General features: G+C 36.0%; 1 protein-coding gene across 1 annotated transcript; it reads right to left on the bottom strand.

Moving 5' to 3' along the window:
* Positions 1–3,955: 3,955 nt before the first annotated feature.
* CEP76 (centrosomal protein 76) lies at positions 3,956–19,935 on the bottom strand. Its single transcript, XM_043444131.1, has 12 exons — positions 19,671–19,935; positions 18,904–19,059; positions 17,771–17,852; positions 16,942–17,166; positions 15,624–15,809; positions 14,208–14,305; positions 13,518–13,646; positions 11,898–12,086; positions 9,688–9,854; positions 8,322–8,655; positions 6,269–6,486; positions 3,956–5,842 (listed from the first exon to the last, which is right to left on the bottom strand). The coding sequence occupies exons 1-12, from the start codon at positions 19,731–19,733 to the stop codon at positions 5,704–5,706; spliced, it is 1,986 nt and encodes a 661-aa protein (XP_043300066.1). The 5' UTR covers positions 19,734–19,935; the 3' UTR covers positions 3,956–5,703.
* Positions 19,936–19,950: the final 15 nt, after the last annotated feature.

Genomic DNA, 19,950 nt, shown 5'->3' with positions numbered 1-19,950 from the left:
GTGTGTTAATTTTATATCCTGCAACTTTTACTATATTCATTGATTAGCTCTAATAATTTTCTGGTAGAGTCTTTAGGGTTTTCTATTTAGAGGATCATGTCATCTGCAAACATTGAGAGTTTCACTTCTTCTTTTCCTATCTGGATTCCTTTTATTTCTTTTTCTGCTCTGAATGCTGTGGCCAAAACTTCCAACACTATGTTGAATAGTAGTGGTGAGAGTGGGCACCCTTGTCTTGTTCCTGATTTCAGGGGAAATGCTTTCAATTTTTCACCATTGAGGGTGATGCTTGCTGTGGGTTTGTCATATATAGCTTTTATTATGTTGAGGTATGTTCCTTCTATTCCTGCTTTTTGGAGAGTTTTAATCATAAATGAGTGTTGAATTTTGTCAAAGGCTTTCTCTGCATCTATTGAGATAATCATATGGTTTTTATCTTTCAATTTGTTAATGTGGTGTATTACATTGATTGATTTGCGGATATTGAAGAATCCTTGCATTCCTGGGATAAAGCCCACTTGGTCGTGGTGTATGATTTTTTTAATATGTTGTTGGATTCTGTTTGCTAGAATTTTGTTAAGGATTTTTGCATCTATGTTCATCAGTGATATTGGCCTGTAGTTTTCTTTTTTTGTGGCATCTTTGTCAGGTTTTGGAATTAGGGTGATGGTGGCCTCATAGGGTATAGCTGTATTTTCATGTCTATTCACTCACTGTCCTGAGAACCGGAATTCCTATGGCCACTTAAATCCTTTCTCAAGGGTCATTCATGGAGCACAATGTCTTCCTTTCTGCTATTTGCTATGCATGCTCATTTGTCTCAGCTGAAAGTGCAACCCTTGCTCCTACTTTCTGACTAGTCATCAAACCCTTTTAAAGAGTCTTTAGAAGAAAATCACTGACACTGAAATTCATAAAGACATGACTCCCAGATTTCAACCTGAAGCTCTACAATATTTTAAACAAACTTCCTAACTATTCTTTTAATGGTATTAACATTATTATTATTCCGTTGCAAGATTTGGTAAGTAATGATCATCCTTCACCTGTAACACTTGCAAAATTCAGTTTTAACTAGATTATCTTCTTTTTAGCAGAAGCAAATTTTAATTTTACTTATGTTACAGAATTATAAATATTGGGTCAACTTTCCTCATCTAAAGCAGGGCAGTGAAGTCAGCACCCAGATACTTTATGCCAACTATTCACAACCTTTATTTTGATTTGACACATAAGATAGAAGACATTTATTTATAAAACATTCCTACAAGCATATCTAGGGATATTTGAAATTCTCAGCTACCTACCTATTTATACCTACACTGATTTTTCTTCACTCAGTAAAAAAATGTCATCATGCAAGACAATGAACATGACAAAATTAAACACCTAATAGCACATACTTAGCATCTTAAGTTTGCCTTATTTTAAATACAACATTAAAACTGAAAACCCTTTCAAAGCACCTAAAAATGTGTAAAATAACTAAGAAGAGTTTATAACATAAAAGAAGTGTTGTAAAACATGACAAGGGATCACCCACAACTCCAGGCAGGGCCCTTCCCATAATCCCATTTTACAAACAGGCAAATGAGTCCCAGCCCAGAGACAGCAGCCCGCTGCAGTTACAGTTATCAAGTCAGACATGAGACCTCCATCAGGTCTTACCTGTACAGATCACAGCACAAAAACTAGCATTTTCTAACAATCACTAGTTGGTGACTAAGTAGAGTACCAACTGACTAGAATCTTATTATACATATTTTAGAATAAAAATATACCATGTACAGACACATTCAAAAAGACTGCAATTAATTGTGAACATGTCTTTGAAAAAAAAACCTAGTATTTCCACGGAAAACTACAAAGAAGGAACTATTGAATTAATTTCATTTACCATATTTAAAACAACCTCTACTTGTAATATACAAGCTATTTAACCAATTCTTATGATCAGGTTTATTAAAAGCTGAAAATTCCAATTTAACATCTTTTCACTAAACCAAAAACACCAGAAAAACTACAAATGAGTATCACTTATGAACATAGACACAAAAATCCTCAACAAAATAGTATTAGCAAAATGAACACAGCAACACATAAAAAGAATTATATACCTTGACAAAGTACAATTCGTTCCAGAATTTCAAGGTTGGTTTAACATTTGAAAATCAATTTATTTAAAAAAAAAAAGAAAATAAATTTATGTAATACATCATATCAATAGAATAAGAAACAAAAATCACAATTACCTCAACAGACACAGAAAGAGTATTTGACAAAAACGTTCACGGTAATATTTTTTTTAAACCAGAAGTAAAATGAAAATCCTTCAACCTAATAAAGAGCATCAGTGAAAAAAAACAGTTAACATCATACTTAATAGTAAAGAATAGATGATTTTCCCTGAGATCATGAACAAGGATGTCCACCTTCACCACTTCTATTCAACACTATGCTGGGGGGTAGCAGCCAGGGCAATTAGGCAAATAGATGAAAAAATAAGTAAAAGATACCCAGATCGGAAAAGAAAAACTCTCTCTCCTTGCAGACAACATGATTGTGTATAAAGAGAATCCTAAGGAATCCAACAAAAGACAAAAAAACTGTTAGAATTAATGAGTCCAGCAAGGTTGCAGGATACATCAATACACATAAATCAGTTGTATTTCTATATACCTGCAATTAACAATCCAAAAAAAAAAAAAAAACCATTTACAATAGCATCAAAAAGAATAACAGGAATAAATGTAACGAAAGAAATATAAAACTCACACTCTGAAAACCACAAAACATTGTTGAAGGAAATTAAAGATTTAAAACAAATATGAAGACAACTCATGCTCGTGATCCTGAGGCTTAGCATTCACTAAGGCAGTGGCACTCCACAAACCAAGGCACAAACCCGAGACAACCCTGCTACCCTGCCTGCCTTTCTGTAGAAATCGACAAGCTGATTATAAAATTCGTATGGAATTGCAAAGCACCCAGAACAGCCAAAACAATCTTGAAGGACAAAGTTGGAAGATTCTCACACTTCCCAATTTCAAAACTTAAAACAAAGTAGTGATACCTGAAACGTCAGGTACCAGCACAGCAGAAGAGCCTGGTACAGCAGGAATACAAGTTGGTGATTATAAACAAACTTGCACTTCAGACAGAGTGTGCTATGAGCAATAGGATAAGGTTCTTCAAAATTGGATGCTTTCTAGTTTATATGTTTGGTTATTTTGTTAAGATTTTACATAGGTTTTGGCTAGTCTCAAATAATTTCTTAGCTACCAACAGCTGGAAAGCAATGCTACTATCATTGGTATAAAAGGTACGTGCATGTTAAAAACAGATCTAACTCCCGAAAAAAAAAAAAAAGAAAAAAAAAAACAAAAACAGATCTAACTCCTATACTTACCTGAAGTAGAAAGTACAAAGTTGTCATCTGAGGTAAAGAAAAAAATTATGAAACTGCAAACTGTAGTCTAACCTATTTTGTTTATAAACCAGAAGTGTAAATTAATTCGTTTAAGCAACTCATGTTCATTAACTAATGCCTTCCAATGGTCAGATATCAAGCACAGGATAGATACTATTTTATGAGCAACACTATTTTTCAAATATAAAGCCTGCATTTTGACTCAACTCCTGTCTTTGTGGGGTTTCAAATGTGTGTACCTCCCAGAACCAACAGGTTAAAGATGTTTTCGATCATAGCTAAAAATTTCCACCTCATTGTTAGAAACAATCTTTTGTTGTTGTTGTTAGAAACAATCTTAAGGGCGCCTAGAGTGTTCAGTTGGTTGAAACTGAATTTAATAAGTTTTACTCAACAAGTTTATGCTTGAGTAATGAAGTTTCTAATTTCTGACATTCTATTATATAAATACCTATTATATATTACATATGTTTAGAGAACTATGTTAGTGCACATACTGTCAAAATGAACACATTAGAAGCATTATATTTTAAAAAGTTTACAATTTTAATAGAAAAACAACTTTTATGACAGAGCTAAATATACAATGTAAATTCCATCTTTAAAGGAAAATATTAATTCATGCCAGGCTCTATTAAAGTGCATAAAAAGGAAATTTATTTTAGAATTTACACCAAAGGCGCATTACAAGTACATGTGTTACTCTTGACACACTAATGCAGGAAGCTCAGCCTCAAAGAAAACATAGCCGTGATGTCATGTATCAATCTGCCTCCTAGGACATGCCTCACAAATAGTTTGTTCCAAAAGCTGAAAATTACAAGCAATCTTTCCTGTTGATAGCTTTGCAAGTAACTCTGGTAACAGACCAAAAAGTCTTAATTCTTATCTTGCTGATTCTCTAAAGTCATGTCAGTCTCAAGAAACTTCTGATTTCTGGTCATTTTCAATAAAAATTGATACGAGAGATATATTCAGACTTTTTAAACAAGTTATATCATAAATAATTACATATGTAAAAATTAAAAAGTAAATTTTAGAATATCTTTAGATTTTAATTTCTAAAATATTAAATCATTTTATTTGCCATGTTGAATTATCAATGAAAAGCGTAACTTGCACAGCCGCTAGGTATAGTCACTTTCGTAAGAAGCCCGGTGGGTGTAGGAATGAATGAGAGCTGTACAGAGAGGCGGGTGGACAGCAAGGCAATCCTGTCAGGCAGCTTCCCATAAAATTTAAACCACTATAACCTCTTCAAAGCGCACTGTTCTCAACTTAAAAACAAACATCAGCATGGAGGCGCTCACAGATGCTCATTTTTCAGTGGCCTCACATAATGATTCTCTGATTTACATTTGCCACATACAAATGGATGCTTTTGTCATAAAGAGAAAAGAAAGAAACAAAAACTGATTTCAAAAGATAGACTCCATGAGAGGCTAGTCAAGAATGCTCTGACCACAGAAAATCAGCGACAGACTGCCAATATCAATTACAGAAAACAATTTCAACATACAACAAAAGGGTATGACAAATTTTTTCTAAAATACTCAATTCAAAAATAAATAAGCAAAAATAAAAATAATAAAATACACAATTCACTTTTACAATGAATCAAACTAACAAATATTTATAAATTGTTTGCATACTTTCATGTGTGGTTTGTTATTAATATTTATGCTTTTCTGGTACGAGTTTTTTCTCTGCTCCTGCATCCATGTCTTCCCCTAACTCTCTAGAGAGTCACAAATATCCCTGTGGTTATGGGTAAACCACAAAAGTGGTAAATTCATCAAAATGTATTTCACCTATGTAATAAATAAATGTTGTGAAGTTAATTTCTCCTAATTTATATAAAATAATCCCATTACTCTATGAAAAATAATGATCGTATTAATTTCACTATGGCTCAAATCCTTAGGCAAATAACTTTCTGATTACCTGTTAATGCAAAGAAAACTAAGTAAATTTTATTTTCATGTTTAAACTACTGACTACTTATAAGCAAAGTAGTATTTATTAAAATAAGACAAACACTTAATTTATACTAACATCCTGTCAGATTTATACAAGTTTTTCATCCTTAATTTTTAAACACACATCATGATACTTTTCAAACATTATTAGTGAGGCTTATACAAAAGTTAAATATGACATCAAAGCCAGATTGTGATTTTTAAAGTAATGAACCTTGAAACACCTAGTATTATTATCAATACAATGTGTAAAATTCTAATAAAACACAGGTATAGTCTTATAGAAACTTAGTCCTATAGTACTGAGCGATATTTACAAGCAAACATGATCCAAACAGCACAAGCAGATTCAGGGTAAGTAAACACGCGGACACGAACTGCCAGGCGCACCTGGTCTCCACGGCAACAGATGATTTCTTCACAGAAAGGAGACCTTAGAAAAGAGAAAATGGATTCAATTAAGAAATGAATTTAGGTTTTACTTTATTTCCAAGAAAGTCGGTATTTAAAATGATTTTTAAAAATCCTGTCTCTGTTATCAAGGACTCTCCAATTGTGGTAAAACTATTCAAATTATAAACTATTTCCTCAAAAAAAAAAAAAAAAACCAACTATTTCCTCGTAGCCTATTAAGTTTTTAAAATTACACTAGACAAGATCAGTGATCCTCGACAGAATCACTGGGGAAACAACCCGGAGCTCTCGAGAGCTACTCTGGCCCTAATGAATCACAGTCTGAGGCAAGAGGACAGGTCACTACAGAAGCTCCCTGTGTGACTCTGAAGTCATTCCTAAATTAGCGCCAAGTGTTCACTGAGATTATGTCAAAAACACCAAGACATCGTAAATTCCACCTTACCGCAGACACGTGGCAAACGCGCGCCTCGCATTTCTATACACGAAGTGTATTGGGAACCCTTTAAATGTGTGGCCATCAGGCACAGCCCTTCTGATAGCATCCTGAAACTCTTCATTGCCCGCAGATATGCTTGTTGTACGCTCAAATTCATAAGACGCCAGAGCTGGTGACAAGAGATAAGAAAGCTGGTCTTCCCAGACAGTAGTGAGGCCAAGGTCCTACAGCAATCGAAATGGAAAAAGCAAAACACAATATTTTAAAAAACTAATTACAATTATAATGTTGATTATTTTAATGTATGCCAAGAAATGATTTTTAAAATCTGTCATAATTTTCTTAGCTTCCTATTAATTACTATAAGGATACAAAGAAGTAAAAATTATAAAAGGAAAAACAGGTATCTATCAGGTTTTACTTCTTAGAGAAATAACAAAAGGCAGCTAATGCAATGATGTTAGTGAAGGCTGCAAATCCTGTACTCCTTTAATATCCACAAGGAAAGACCATAAGGAATTGTCGTACTGAGGAAGACAACATGTCAATGAATTCTGAGGTCAAATTTTAACTTTAAAGACTTTCACGAGATTGAATCTGCTTAACCTGATTGCTCCCACAATAAATTCAACTGTAGTAGGGGAGAAATGTCAACAAATTGTGCATATAATTAAACACAAACATTTACTGAGCATTTATTCTGCAAAAGGCACCAAAAAGCAGCAGCTACAGGCCCTCTGGGAGCTTAAGACATGCTGAAGGCAATTATAATTTCACTTATGACATCAAATGAACCATTGCTACCTAGACATGCAATTTTTTTTAAATGCTACAAACTAAAAATTCTAAATATTTTGATTATTATAACAGATCTAATCTCACATTCTGTTATAACTGGTTTCAAGTGATCCCAAGGGACCACCTATCTTCTTCCTGTGACTCTTACTTTCGGGCTTATAGACACCATTAACTTAGCAAGCAACCATCAATGGCATCCAGCTCAGCTTTGTTCTCTTTTTTCTAAACATGTAGTTCTTATAATGTATTAAAATGTCAGTTTCATTTTCAAACAGAAGCTAAGAAAGTAAAAGGCAATACAAGCGATGGAGGTAGGAGATGGAGCCCTGGCCCACCTACTGCTGGAAACACACTACAAGTGCCACATTCAATACTTCCCAAAACACACTCCTGAACACCCTGAGAAGTTGGCAAGTAGGTAAGAAGATTTTATAGGCTAAAGGGAAGAGTAACTGGGAGCCCAGAGAACACAGCTGATAACTCAGAGTGTCTCTGATGGTTTCAAGGACCATGAGAATCAGGGCTCACCCAAGGAGGGGAGTAATAGGGAATCCCAAAAGGTGAATTAGAAATCAACCTTCTGTGCAAGTTCTGGACTCTAGTCTTTGGTTGATTATATGCGTGGCAAGTAACTTTTACCACTCCAAGGCTGCTTTTTCACTCTCTTAATGAGTTCTGATGAAAGTAAGTTATTAACATACACTAATCTTTTCCATTATGATCAGTGCTTTTTTATGTTTCTTTTAAGGCCCTTCACGAAATCTAAATGGCTACTAAGAAGCTTGATCTTGTTAGTAATCAAGGAAATGTAAATCAAAGCCACCATGAGGCTATAATCTTACACCTACCTAGTGTAATGTAACAGAAAAATAAAACAACTAAACAAACCTGGAAAAAAAATGAAAATGAAAAAATGTAACCCAATATTGTCAATGGGGAATGATTTAAATAAGTACAAAGAGAAAATCCAAACAGTAGTATTCAAAAAAGTCTCAACAAGTCCACCGTTCTTCATTCCTACAAGGACAAGGATGTAATAATTTCTGTAAGTACTGGTGAATTCAGAACGTTTTGAATCTCAGAGTTTTACTCCTATGACTTTCAAAACCACAACTTTCATAAAGGAAAGGACTGAATTTGTTTTATTTAGGGCTAGAATAGTGATTGAAATTATTTTACACACCAAAAAAAAAAAAAAAAATCTTTTAAATACATAAACATGAGCAAAATACAGGAAAGCCCAAATCTCAGTGTTAATTACCTTCCTGTGTTCCGACACAAGCAGCCTGAGCTGCATTTCTATCTCATTGCTTGTCACAGAAGCGTCGATAGTGGACGCACACAGCGGAGGGAAGGGAGGCAGGGACGTGGTGGCCCCCGGAGCACACACGGATTTAACTGCTTCTTCACTCATGGGTTTCCACTTGGACTCATCATTCAGATCAAACACACAGCTTTCCACTGAGTCAGAGGGCTGACAGTTTCCCAGGAACGTCTGATGATTGAAAACACAACCAATTGTTCGATACGGGTACAATGGTTTGGGCTGTTCGGCAACCGGAGGCTCATCAGGGTTGATAGGTTTGTGGAGGTACCTAAAAAAGGTTAATCATAGTTTTATATAGTAAGAACTCAGAAATTAAGACGACAGCAGCAGCTTACTGAGGAAAAAAATTACTCTAACACTTAAGGTCATAACTACTTCCCAAGACTAGAGTTTAATATTTGTTTCTCCTTGTATTTCCACAAATTGATTACATCACATAGACTGGATGGCACATCTTATGATACAGAAACCAATTTTAGTCCTTCAACATAAGAATATATTCCATGCATAGCATTAAGATCACAAACATTATCCAGGTAACAAAATAATTTAGCCACACATTTTTAGGCACAACTAACTAAAATGATTATCACCCAGGGAAACAGAAAATCCAGGAAAATGAGAAGAGGGTTCAGGGCTGTGCCTTCAGGAACTCCCACATCTGAGGCAAAAAGAAGGAAAACAGAGAACAGCCAGAGAGGAACTATGAAAGCTGAAACACAGTGCTATGAGAGAAGCTAAAAAAGAGAATGTTCGAGGAAGGAGGGAACATTTCAATCTATCAAAATCTGATGACACCGAGAAAATGTAAACTGGATTTACCAACAAGGAGTTGGTAACCATGTCAAGTTTTCAAAAGAAATGATTTACAACTTGAATTTATTTTTAGGCTTAGGAACAATCATCAGAAAACACATATGCCTGGACTTCCTTGGCAGTCCAGTGGTTAAGATTCCATGCTTCCACTGCAGGGGGCGTGGGTTCAATCCCTGGTCTGGGTACTAAGATCCCATATGCCGCATGGCCCACCCCCACCCCCCAAAAAAAGCCCAAAACTATATGCCAATTATACAAAATTAAAAGTAAGCATAATTTATTTTTTATTAATATCATGTTGGTAAAGAATATTTTATGTATACAAATTTTCTTAACTTAGTTCATAGCTATCTTAATTGAGGCAATTTTTTAACATACCCCAAATTATCAATATGTGCCTTCTGATACCATCAATAAAACAGAACCTACAGTTGACAACATTTACACCTTCGTGCTAATATCCCTATAAACGTGGCTGACAAACCTGTGTCCTGTTAAACTCTCCCAAAAAGTCACGGTCCCATCAGTGCCACACGTCATGACCCATGCATGGGGCACGCCCTTGGCCTTGGTCCCAACACAGACGAAAGCTTCCAGCCCGTACCCGAGCAGGAGGCTGCACAGAAGGTTGGCGTGGTCTTCACAGTCTCCCTGCAAACAAAAGGAAGTAACATGAAGTACTTACTCCCTCACATGGTTTCCGCATTAAATATTTAAATACAAAATTGCAATTAAAAAGTGTTAACTAAATTTTTACTTTTAATCATTTAGGCCAGTGTTAAGCTAAAACAATGAGGGGGAAAAACAATGTGCATTTTAGAAGCACCCGTTTTACAAAGTCAGTGCCTACAAAACTGACAGTCTTAACATACACTTCAAGACTCCATAGTTTACAAAGAACTCACACAACATAGAAGCAGTAAGAATTTTTTGAAGATTTTTTTTTTTTATGTTGACTGTTCTTAAAGTCTTTATTAAGTCTGTTACAATATTGTTTCTGTTTAATGTTTTGGTTTTTGGCCTTAAATGCACTTGAGGCCAAACCCTCATCCCCTTAACCATCACGGAAGTGCCCCCAAAGCAGTAAGAATTTAAAGATAAATAGCTAAAGGGCAAGAACACACAAGATGACTGGTCATAGAGGAGGAAATGCCAATAAATGGCACTCAAGCTTAAAACAATGATTTAAAGTATCTATACTTGATCGTTTTAAGGAAATACACAGAAAAAATGACTGGATAAAAAAACAACAATGGCTGTCATTAGGGCAGGTTATATAGAGCTTCCCTTTTTCTTGTGTAAACTCTCTTTGATAATGTTATATTACTTTCACAATTTAAAAAAATTACAAAAACTACAAAAATAATAGAAAATAGCCATTTTCTGTGAAAAACCTTATTCAAATGTTACACAGTAAGGCCACAATTATATGAAGATACGTACTTCAGTGTAGTACTGGTAACATACAAAAGCAAAATAACTACTGATTTCAGAGTTAGAATGAGGGATGAGCTCTCGGCCCCCAAATTCTGCACTGGTAGCTCTACACTGCTGTCTTTTAGTTAACAATAATAAAACAAACAGCATCTTATAAATGTTAAACTGACTTTTGAAAACCATTAATACCCAACCTTTTAGACCCAGTCAGTCATTTCTGTACACTGAGATTCTGTATTAGGAAAAAATCTCAAAAGAAAAAAATAACAATATAACCAAAGATATTCAATGCAAAAATTCATTCACAGTGATATCAAAAATTTGGAAGCAATCCTAACTTACCCAAAAGAAACAGTTCCTATGATGGCAAAATCATTAGGTAGATTTTATGTATCAGCTAATAAAAATTTCATTCAGACATTCATAGTATGTCTGGAGATACTGGAGATCATAGTATCTGAGCAACACATGGGAAAACGTTCATAGCATAAAGCTAATTTATAAAGCAGGACACGCAATTCTATTTATATCAATTGCTGTTATGGGAAAAATATATACACAGGAGAAAAACATAAAAATATATAAATAGATGAAAAATAGAATTATGGGTGAAATTTCACATCTACTATTATAAAACTAATGTTTTGTAAGAAAAATATTTTTAATAATTTTCAAAGTTCAAGATGTGCTTTCTCCTCAAACAAACTCAAGAAAAGAAAATAGTGAATCAAAAGGGGTGATTATTTGTATTACAAATGAATTATTTAGGAAATCATTTTAAATATATACAATATATTCCTACTATATTTGAAGTTTTTATTTTAAGTTTAAATCTATACATACAACTTTTGGGAATTACAACTTGGAAATAAATGAAATAATTTTTTCAATAAATAATGTTTAACTGTTTTCAACTGTCTTAAGATAAAATCCTTCCAATCAACAATCAATCTCTAATCTAAGTGTTTTTCCCATTCTGTAAGCTCTGCCTTGTGAATACCGATATGTACTGCTTATACAACTTCAGACTAAAAATTATTTCAAAACAATAATAAAGAAATTTTTTTTTCATTCTGTTTCAAAAGAGTTAGAATGCTAGAGTCTAATTTTTATAATACTATCAACAATTTTGACACAGGAGATTAGAAAATACCCCAATATATACTTTTTTCCTAAGTTAATTCTTTTACAAATATACCATCAACTCACAGTAACTACAGTGTACTGGTTTTTAGTTCTAGTATGTGTGTAGGATACCTTGTTTCTACAGAGAAAGGCCAGCAGAGTACACCACTGCTCCTGTTTACCTCCTCCTCCGATAACAGGGGCTCGTTCATAACCAAGGACATTGACAAATCTTGCTGCTTGCCTTGGAGTGTCCAAAAGCCTTCCAGCTCGAAGTGGTTTGACGTAAGAACAGACTGGTCTGTTAATCCCATTTTCATCCTGGAGGGGAAGGGAAAACATTATCTGTAGTGACAGTTAATCATTTCCAATTTTAACACTTTGTCTCAGAACACATCAGAGAGAAAATAATCCTGGACACCATTCGAGCACTTGCTTACCTTGCATCCAGCACTAGGCTACTGAGTGTTGTATATACAATTTTTCTCTTAATTCTCATAACTTCTCTTCAAAGCCTATGACATTAAGAACTTAAATCATCATATGACCTGGCAACCCCACCCGTGGATATGTGTCCAAACCAACTGAAGTCAGTGTCTCAAAGACACAGCTACACATCCATCCCATCACTTAAGCATCACTCACAACCGCCAAGGCATGGAAACACCTAAGTGGATGTCAAGGGATGAGCTGATAAAGAAGGCATGGGGTGTTATTCAGCTCTTCCATGGGCCGTTTCTCTGGTCCACTTCCCCCTCCCTCCCTGTCCTCTCTGCTCCAACGGGGCAGTGAACGACCACATTCCAGACTACACAAAGAAGAGGGGGCCAGTTATACTTGGGCTGGTTTCTCTTCGCCCTTGTCCCAATGTCACTGCTCCCCTCCTGCCTGTCAGTCAACATACAGACAAGGCTGTCAGGAAGTCAGAAGACATTCCCACATTCCCATCACCAACCAACTATGCAGTCCACTCCCAAGCTTCTCATCTAGAAAGTGAACCACCTTTAGCCTGTCCTAAAAGATAGGGAATGTAGGGAAAAGCTACACAAATGTACAGGATCTGAGACACAGTACTCACAACACTACACTCATATGCTTTCATGGCACCTACACAAGACTGAATACATAGAAAAATATCTGAATGGTTCCTCAGAAGCTATTAAAAAAAAAAGATCTGGATCTGATTATTTATGTTGGTTTACTAATGACAGAAAACAGGCTTAGGATACAGAAAAAATAGAGGCAGAGATACATAACTGAAATGCTATAGTTAAATATGAGTGGTTAGCAGCTTAGAGATCTTGGTTGAATAGACTCATTACATGTAATACTCCTTGTCTTAAAAAATACCCTAACAAAAAAATACATGCCTACACTACCAATTCTGCACCTGAAAGCTGAATTTACATGTAAATTGCAAAGTGTCCTACTACTTATCTAGTACAAAGTATCAATGGAGGACACACTCCAAATTAAACAAAATGAGTTTTCATCCAGTTTAAATTAAACATGTTCAAAAATGGTTTAGAAAAACAGTAACTGAAAATAAAAAGCATAATAAAACAAAGGTTGTGATATGTCACTCACCTACTTACTACTGTCAGATTATTACAAAATCAGCATTTTGTTTTACAAATAAATTTTCACTTGTCTGGAATAAATATATTTTACAAATTAAAGTTAATTGGAATTGATGTTTACAACCAGTAAATCTCAAATACAGCTGTGAAACTTCTCATACAATTTACAAACCTGTGCAAAAATCTTCACCAGTCGTGAATTGTGTGAGGGTCGAATCTGCAAATATTCTCTCCACCACTGCTTAGCATACACAAGAAATAACCGCTCTTTCTCTGCAGTTTTCTGACGTTCCAAAGCAAGCTTGAAATTTAAAAATATACTTATCAATTTATATTCATTCTCTTCAATAATGATCACAAAACATGGAACAAGTCTATGCACCTCCTCCATCTTTAGCACTACTCAATCAGGACACCATCATCTGTCATCCATAAGGGCCCCTAACTGGCCTCCCTGTTCTCACACTTCCCAGGACAATCCAGTCTCCATGCCAATCATGTCTGACTCTCTGTGACCCCATGGTCTCTGGCCTGCCAGGCTCCTCTGTCCATGGGATTCTCCAGGCAAGAATACTAGAGTGGGCTGCCACTGCCTCCTCCAGGGTATCTTCCCAGCACAGGGATCGAACCCAAGCCCCCTGTATATCCTGCATCACAGGCAGGTTCTTTATCGGTGAGACACCTGGGAAGACCCCATACCAGTCAGAGCTACCTTTTTTGATCCAGACAAAAATTTCTAAATAACGTCATACTATCATTGTCTTGCTTACAACTAATAAATGATAATTTTCTAAAAAGAGAACACTTCCTAGGATTTACAAGTATGAAAACACACAAAGAAAAGAAACTCAGGATTATTTACCTGTGTATTCACTACTTCTTGAGATAATGTTTGATTGAGCGGTGGGTACATCTCAAGTTTTATGTTTAAAATTCCTACAGAAACTTTAGATTCTGTGCCTGTAAATGTAAATAAATGTTAAATTTAACTTCAGAAGTTTCAATACTCGGTATATTTAGTCAATCAAAGCTTAACCAAACTAATTTAAGAATTTTGTGCTTTATCACTTACATGGAATAAGACAATATTCAAACTCACCTTTTATATTCATATTAAAAACCCAGCTCAAATTGGTTTTTATTTTGTTCAAAGACTTTTACCTAGTTATAAGGAGATTACCTGTTTTCCTAGCTTCTCGATCACTTTTAAGTGACTTTTTCAGACCTAAAGGATTTATGAGTCTTGATTTTTATCTTCATTAAAAACAAAGTCAAAGCAACTGTTAATGCCTCATTCTCAGAAAATATTTATACATTTTGCCACTTATAGTAATTTCCATTTATCCCTTCCCGTTTTTCACATTACATATGAGTACAATTTTTAATCCATGCCTGGACTTAAAGAATTAGAAAACAAATATACTTCACACCATAACTATTTAATATTTTTGTGATAAATCAGAAATCTCCAGGTCATTCCTATGGTTATTGTGTTAGGCTTATATTTAAAAACAAACAATGGGTATCTCTTTTGAAAATAAATCTCCTACATAAAGCTTTTTCCCTACTATTTACTTAAGGAAAAATGTATTCTGGGTCTAACCTATCGAAATCTAACTTACTAAAAAGCTCTATTGTCCACTGGTCAAGCTTAACTCTGTAATCAAATTTTAATACCAAAATAATTCCATTATACGTAGTGCTTACAACAGTGCAGCTTTTATTTTGCCTTTCATTCCACTAGCAAATATGTATTATATATCAGGGAACCTGCAAGAACCCAGGGACACAGTGGTGACAATACAGGTACCATGTCCGATCTCCAAGGGGACACTGACGACAGCAGCACTGGGCAAGTGTGTGAGCCCCTGTCCCACCTGGAAGAGGTGAGAGGAACATCTACTCCAGATTCTGTAAGAACCTACCCTGGCAGGGCTGGGGTACAAGCTATCATGTATGGGTGCATGCCTGCATGTTTGTGTCAAGAAATCTTAACTTTATTCTTAGCAAATAAATTTGGAGAGGAAAAGCCCTCAAGATTTCTTTATGTATCTCCCAGAAATTTTTTTTTTCCTTAAAACAAGGCGAGAGTGACAGAGAAGTCCAATATTCACACTACTCAAGACACTTCCCCAGACTCCGATACTAGAGTCCAACTGTAATTCCAACAAATTCTTTCTACATGTTTCCCTCCTGGTTTACAAAGGCATTTTTAAAACATAAAATATATTTACAAACTGTGGCTATAAAAAGGTAACAGTGATATTAATCGTCATACCTACACCCATAAGTTCCACAGTAAGATTGGTCACTCCATTTTCTGAGCCCAACACTGATCGCCATTCAAGAAAATAGGATGCAACTAAAGTGGTCTCAGCAAATATGTCTGTCTTGATTAGCACCATATGAACTGGGTCACTTATTGATAACATTGTGGTAGAGTCAGCCATTCTCGTTCCATCACCTAGCAACATAAACCAAAAACATTACACCACATGACATATCCAGTTAGGCCAACGTAAAAGAATATTTTCACTGAAAAGGATACTAATAATAAACATATAAAACCAACAGAATAAGTCAGCAATGCCTCAGAAAGTATACAACAGAGTGGGAATAAAAGAATAGTCCCATTTCTGTTGCTAACTTTTCAGAAGACTGGTGGAACTGTGACAAGTTATCTAGTTGCTTAATGCATATTGGTGTTTTCTAAGAGGTTAAGTCTATTCTTCAAAAGTACATAAATTAAGTATATGCTACCACTATAAAAATCCTTGAAATATGTCAACATTATTCCCCAAAATATCTTTATCCTTAAAGCTCCAGGAGTTAGTGATGGACAGGGAAGCCTGGCGTGCTGCAGTTCATGGGGTCACAAAGAGTCAGACACGACTGAGCGACTGAACTGAACTGAACTGAAACCTCTAGGAAAAAAAACACTGTATTATCTACACAAAAGTGAAAGATCCAGCACCTTGGAGCTACCAATTTAAGCCAGTAACTGCCTTATTAAGGTAATACTTTTCACCGGGCAAAAAATAATAAAATTTTAGTAGTGCACTAGCTATTTCAGCAATCTAAAATTCTGAATGTATAATGCTACAACTTTGTTAAATTTACAAATATAAACATTTTGACATCCACAACTAAGATATGACACCTTTACAGGAAGGAAAAATGTAAAATAATGATAGTAATCGAGTATCATAATTTTAAAGTCTTAAAAATGAGTTACAGATTCACGTCTAAACTCTCACTTGTAAAAGTTACTAACATCATAAATCAAACCATCTTTCAGAAATGAAGAGGATCCCGTCTCATTCTCCACCTAACAAGTATTTAAATGTTTACTACTAAACAATCACCCATTAAAAGTCAAAAGTAACCTTCAGGGAAAACTAGCCAAAAATAAAGCAAGAAGGTAGGTAGTACTAATTTACATAGGAAAAAAGCAGTAAGGGAAAAAACAAATAAAACAAAAGACTGGGGAGATTCATCCATTATAAATCTCTTAAGCAAAAGTTGTTAAAGTTGTTCTGCGATAAGATTTAACGAAGATTTACAAAATTAAATGACAGTTTATCATTGCTCCTTACCTAAATTTTCTCTGTGTACTTCAAGTAAAAAACCGTCATGAAAATCTGGTTCACAGGCACACGGAACAGGTTTAGAACGAAAACGTTGGTTTCGAAAATGTAAACATAAGGTAAAGGTTGAACAAGCTTGTCCGGGTAAAGGCTCAGGTTCTTGCAGATGTTCCAAGAAAGCTTTTCCACCCAAAACCTGAAGGTAAAGATACCTCCGTGTTGGATCAATATTAGCTGTAAAGTGTAGCAATACATATGAGGAAACTGCCAATCAACTTAAGCAATGTGATCAAGACAACAGGAAATAACTTGACAGAAATAAAACCAAAGACTAAAAAAAGGAAGAGTAACAAGTCTACCATATACCAGGCTCATTTGTACCCAGGGAAGAAAAAATACGTAATAGGATATCTTTTTCTGATTTATATTTTGGCTACTTTCTTCCAGCTAGACAGGAGTTGGAGCCAAAGTTTAGTATATCTTTTTTTCTTTAGTTTCTTATACAACAAATCATCTTGGACAATTACCAACTCAGTAAGTATACTTATTAGATAATTACATTGCCATTAAAAAAGTAAGGCTATACAATTTATAAAATATATTAATAAAACATGAAAAACAGATAGTCCTGTTTTTGTTTCCACTCAGCTATACATTAAATCTTTGATACATTTCATGCAAAACAGAATCTAAGTTTTCTGAATGATTTATCAGAAAAATATAAGTACCTCATTCTGGAAAAATAATCGAAATGCTTTCTCTCAAATACAAAACACTAAGCACATCTATATGCAATACTATCCACAACTAAATTAATGTTAAAAAGAAATAAACATACTTTTTTTTAATAACGTTGATTGTCTGTCAGTAAAACAAACAGGTTGTTTTGGAGAGGAAGGGAGTTCTTGATCAACATTATCCTAGAATGGCAGAAAAAAAATCAAAACAAATTAGAAAACAAAAATTACAGTTAAGTAAGAAAATGCCAATAATGGGACTAAGAACTGGACCAAAAGTAGACAGGATAAAACCCCCTCAAAATGCCTTTACTCTCCTACCACAGTTAGAATAATGAAAAGTCTGCTGAAACAGTAATGCAACTAATTGGTCACTCCTAAAGTCTAACATGAAGGAATTCATGATCTTCAAGCCATGTCCACAGAATGCTAAAACAAATTTTTAACACTTTACAGAAGGTTAAATTTTCTCCAAACCTCAAATGACATCTGGCTTGTGGTTCCACCAGGAACAGAACTGATTTTAATAAGGCAGTGACATTCACACAGCAGAAGCTATTACTAGGTCAGTTTTTATAACAAATGAGTTTATAAACCTCAAAAACCAAAAAAGGATGCTGGACTAAAATACTTATTCTCTGGTGTATTACGAAGTCCATCCAATTTCCACATTATGTTACCCAGGTATTGAGGTCACAGTCTCTCATTATTGCCTCACTTTCAAAAGACCTACTTACTAATTTGTGCACTGAGAGGCATCACCTCACTACTGACCTATTTGTGTGAAAAGATTTGAAAGTTCTTATGCAGACAATTAATTCCTTAAAGAAACTAACAATCTGTTCATCTTAGGGAACACAGCACCAAACAATATGTTTATTTCAATAATAAGCTTCATGTAGAAAGATTCCAGAGTATTAATTTAGAAAAAATACAGCTGGAGTGAACTAATTTGACTAATACACACACTTAAAGTTTCAGACCTAGAGATTTAGAGAAAACTCTCACTGTAGAGGGAATAATTAGGTCCATAATTTCAGTTTCACTGATACATAATCCTACCTGCTCCACGGATATTACTAGACACAATGGTCTTATTTAAAAAGTAGTTTCACACACACACACACAAAAAGTAGTTTCACTAAAGAGAGGCCCCAAATTGGACCCTAAGAGTGGTGTTAAACATGAGAATGTACTTAGACTCTCAAATGTTTTCCTCTAAAAGATTACTCACAGAAACAAAATTAAGTTCTTTCATCACATCATCAATGATTCCCCGGCGTTTAAGGGCTTTGATCAAATCTTCGGTTGATAGTTGTTGTTGATCAGGTGCCAATTCTTCCCTAATAGTCTCAGCAAGGATTTCTCTTATCCTGCCATGGACATCCATCTAGGTAGAAAACTCGCATTAGGACCTAAAACGTTATAGGGCAGTCAAACACAGCCAACTAGCTAACATCTTTCCAAAATATTGACCCCAAAATAATAATAATGAGAGAGTAGTTAGATTAAACTCAGGAAGGTTTCTCAACTGTGAGATTGTTACCGAAATTCACTGAGAATGAAGATTTTTTTAAAGGAAAAAAAAACTTTAAGGATAAATATTTTTAACTCTAAAAAGAAGCTCTAAGCTTATCTATTACATTTGCTAGCACTTTCCCACAAATAACACTCGACTGAAACCAATCTTTTGAGAGTAGAGCAGAGCAGTGGAGGAGCGACCAAAGGCCAAAAGTCAACTCTCAACCTTTAAGATGTGGCCGAGGGTTAATGGAGTGACCCTTTACGAGTTTGGGAGAGACGGTGGGGGTCAGGACCGCCGCGGGGCAGAGACGGTGACACTCGGCACGGGGCGGCGGCTGGAGGCCCTGCTGACCCCGAGGACCAGCAGCTCCTCCATGCCGCCTCCCGTGAAGTGACGGCCTCCGGCCCCACAGCCCTCTCCCCGCGGCTCCGCGGTGCCCGCCGGCCCAGCCCCCGCCGGCCGCCCGCCCGCCTCACCTTGCTCAGCTGCTGGTGGATGAGCTGCTTCAGCTCGGACGCCTTCTCCGGCGGTAGCGACATGCTGTGCTCCCCCTCGGGCGCGCCGGCGGCCGCAGCGTCTCCGCGGCGGAGCCAGAGCCCGCCACCGCTCGCCTCGCGCGCTCCCGGGGCCGCCGCGTCAGGCCGGCGGGGGAACCGGGCGGCTACAACTGCTGTTTCCAAACGGCGGCCGGGCTGCCCCCGTGCCGCCTGTCAGTCCCCTCGGCCGGCGCCCCGGCTCGGCCCCGCCCGCAGACTC

This window comes from Cervus canadensis, chromosome 23 (assembly GCF_019320065.1).
Source record: "Cervus canadensis isolate Bull #8, Minnesota chromosome 23, ASM1932006v1, whole genome shotgun sequence".
Lineage (NCBI taxonomy): Eukaryota > Metazoa > Chordata > Mammalia > Artiodactyla > Cervidae > Cervus > Cervus canadensis.
The sequence above is the reverse complement of the archived record's forward strand: the minus strand, read 5'-3'. Positions and strand labels throughout refer to the sequence as shown.

Coding starts and splice junctions, on each gene's coding strand:
- CEP76 (XM_043444131.1), bottom strand. CDS start 19,733: ATGTCGCTACCGCCGGAGAAGGCGTCCGAGCTGAAGCAGCTCATCCAC. Junction 14,306..15,623: donor TGTGGAACTTATGGGTGTAG/GTATGACGATTA, acceptor TTACATTTACAG/GCACAGAATCTAAAGTTTCT. Junction 9,855..11,897: donor CCTTTCTCTGTAGAAACAAG/GTATCCTACACA, acceptor TTTTGTTTGCAG/GGAGACTGTGAAGACCACGC.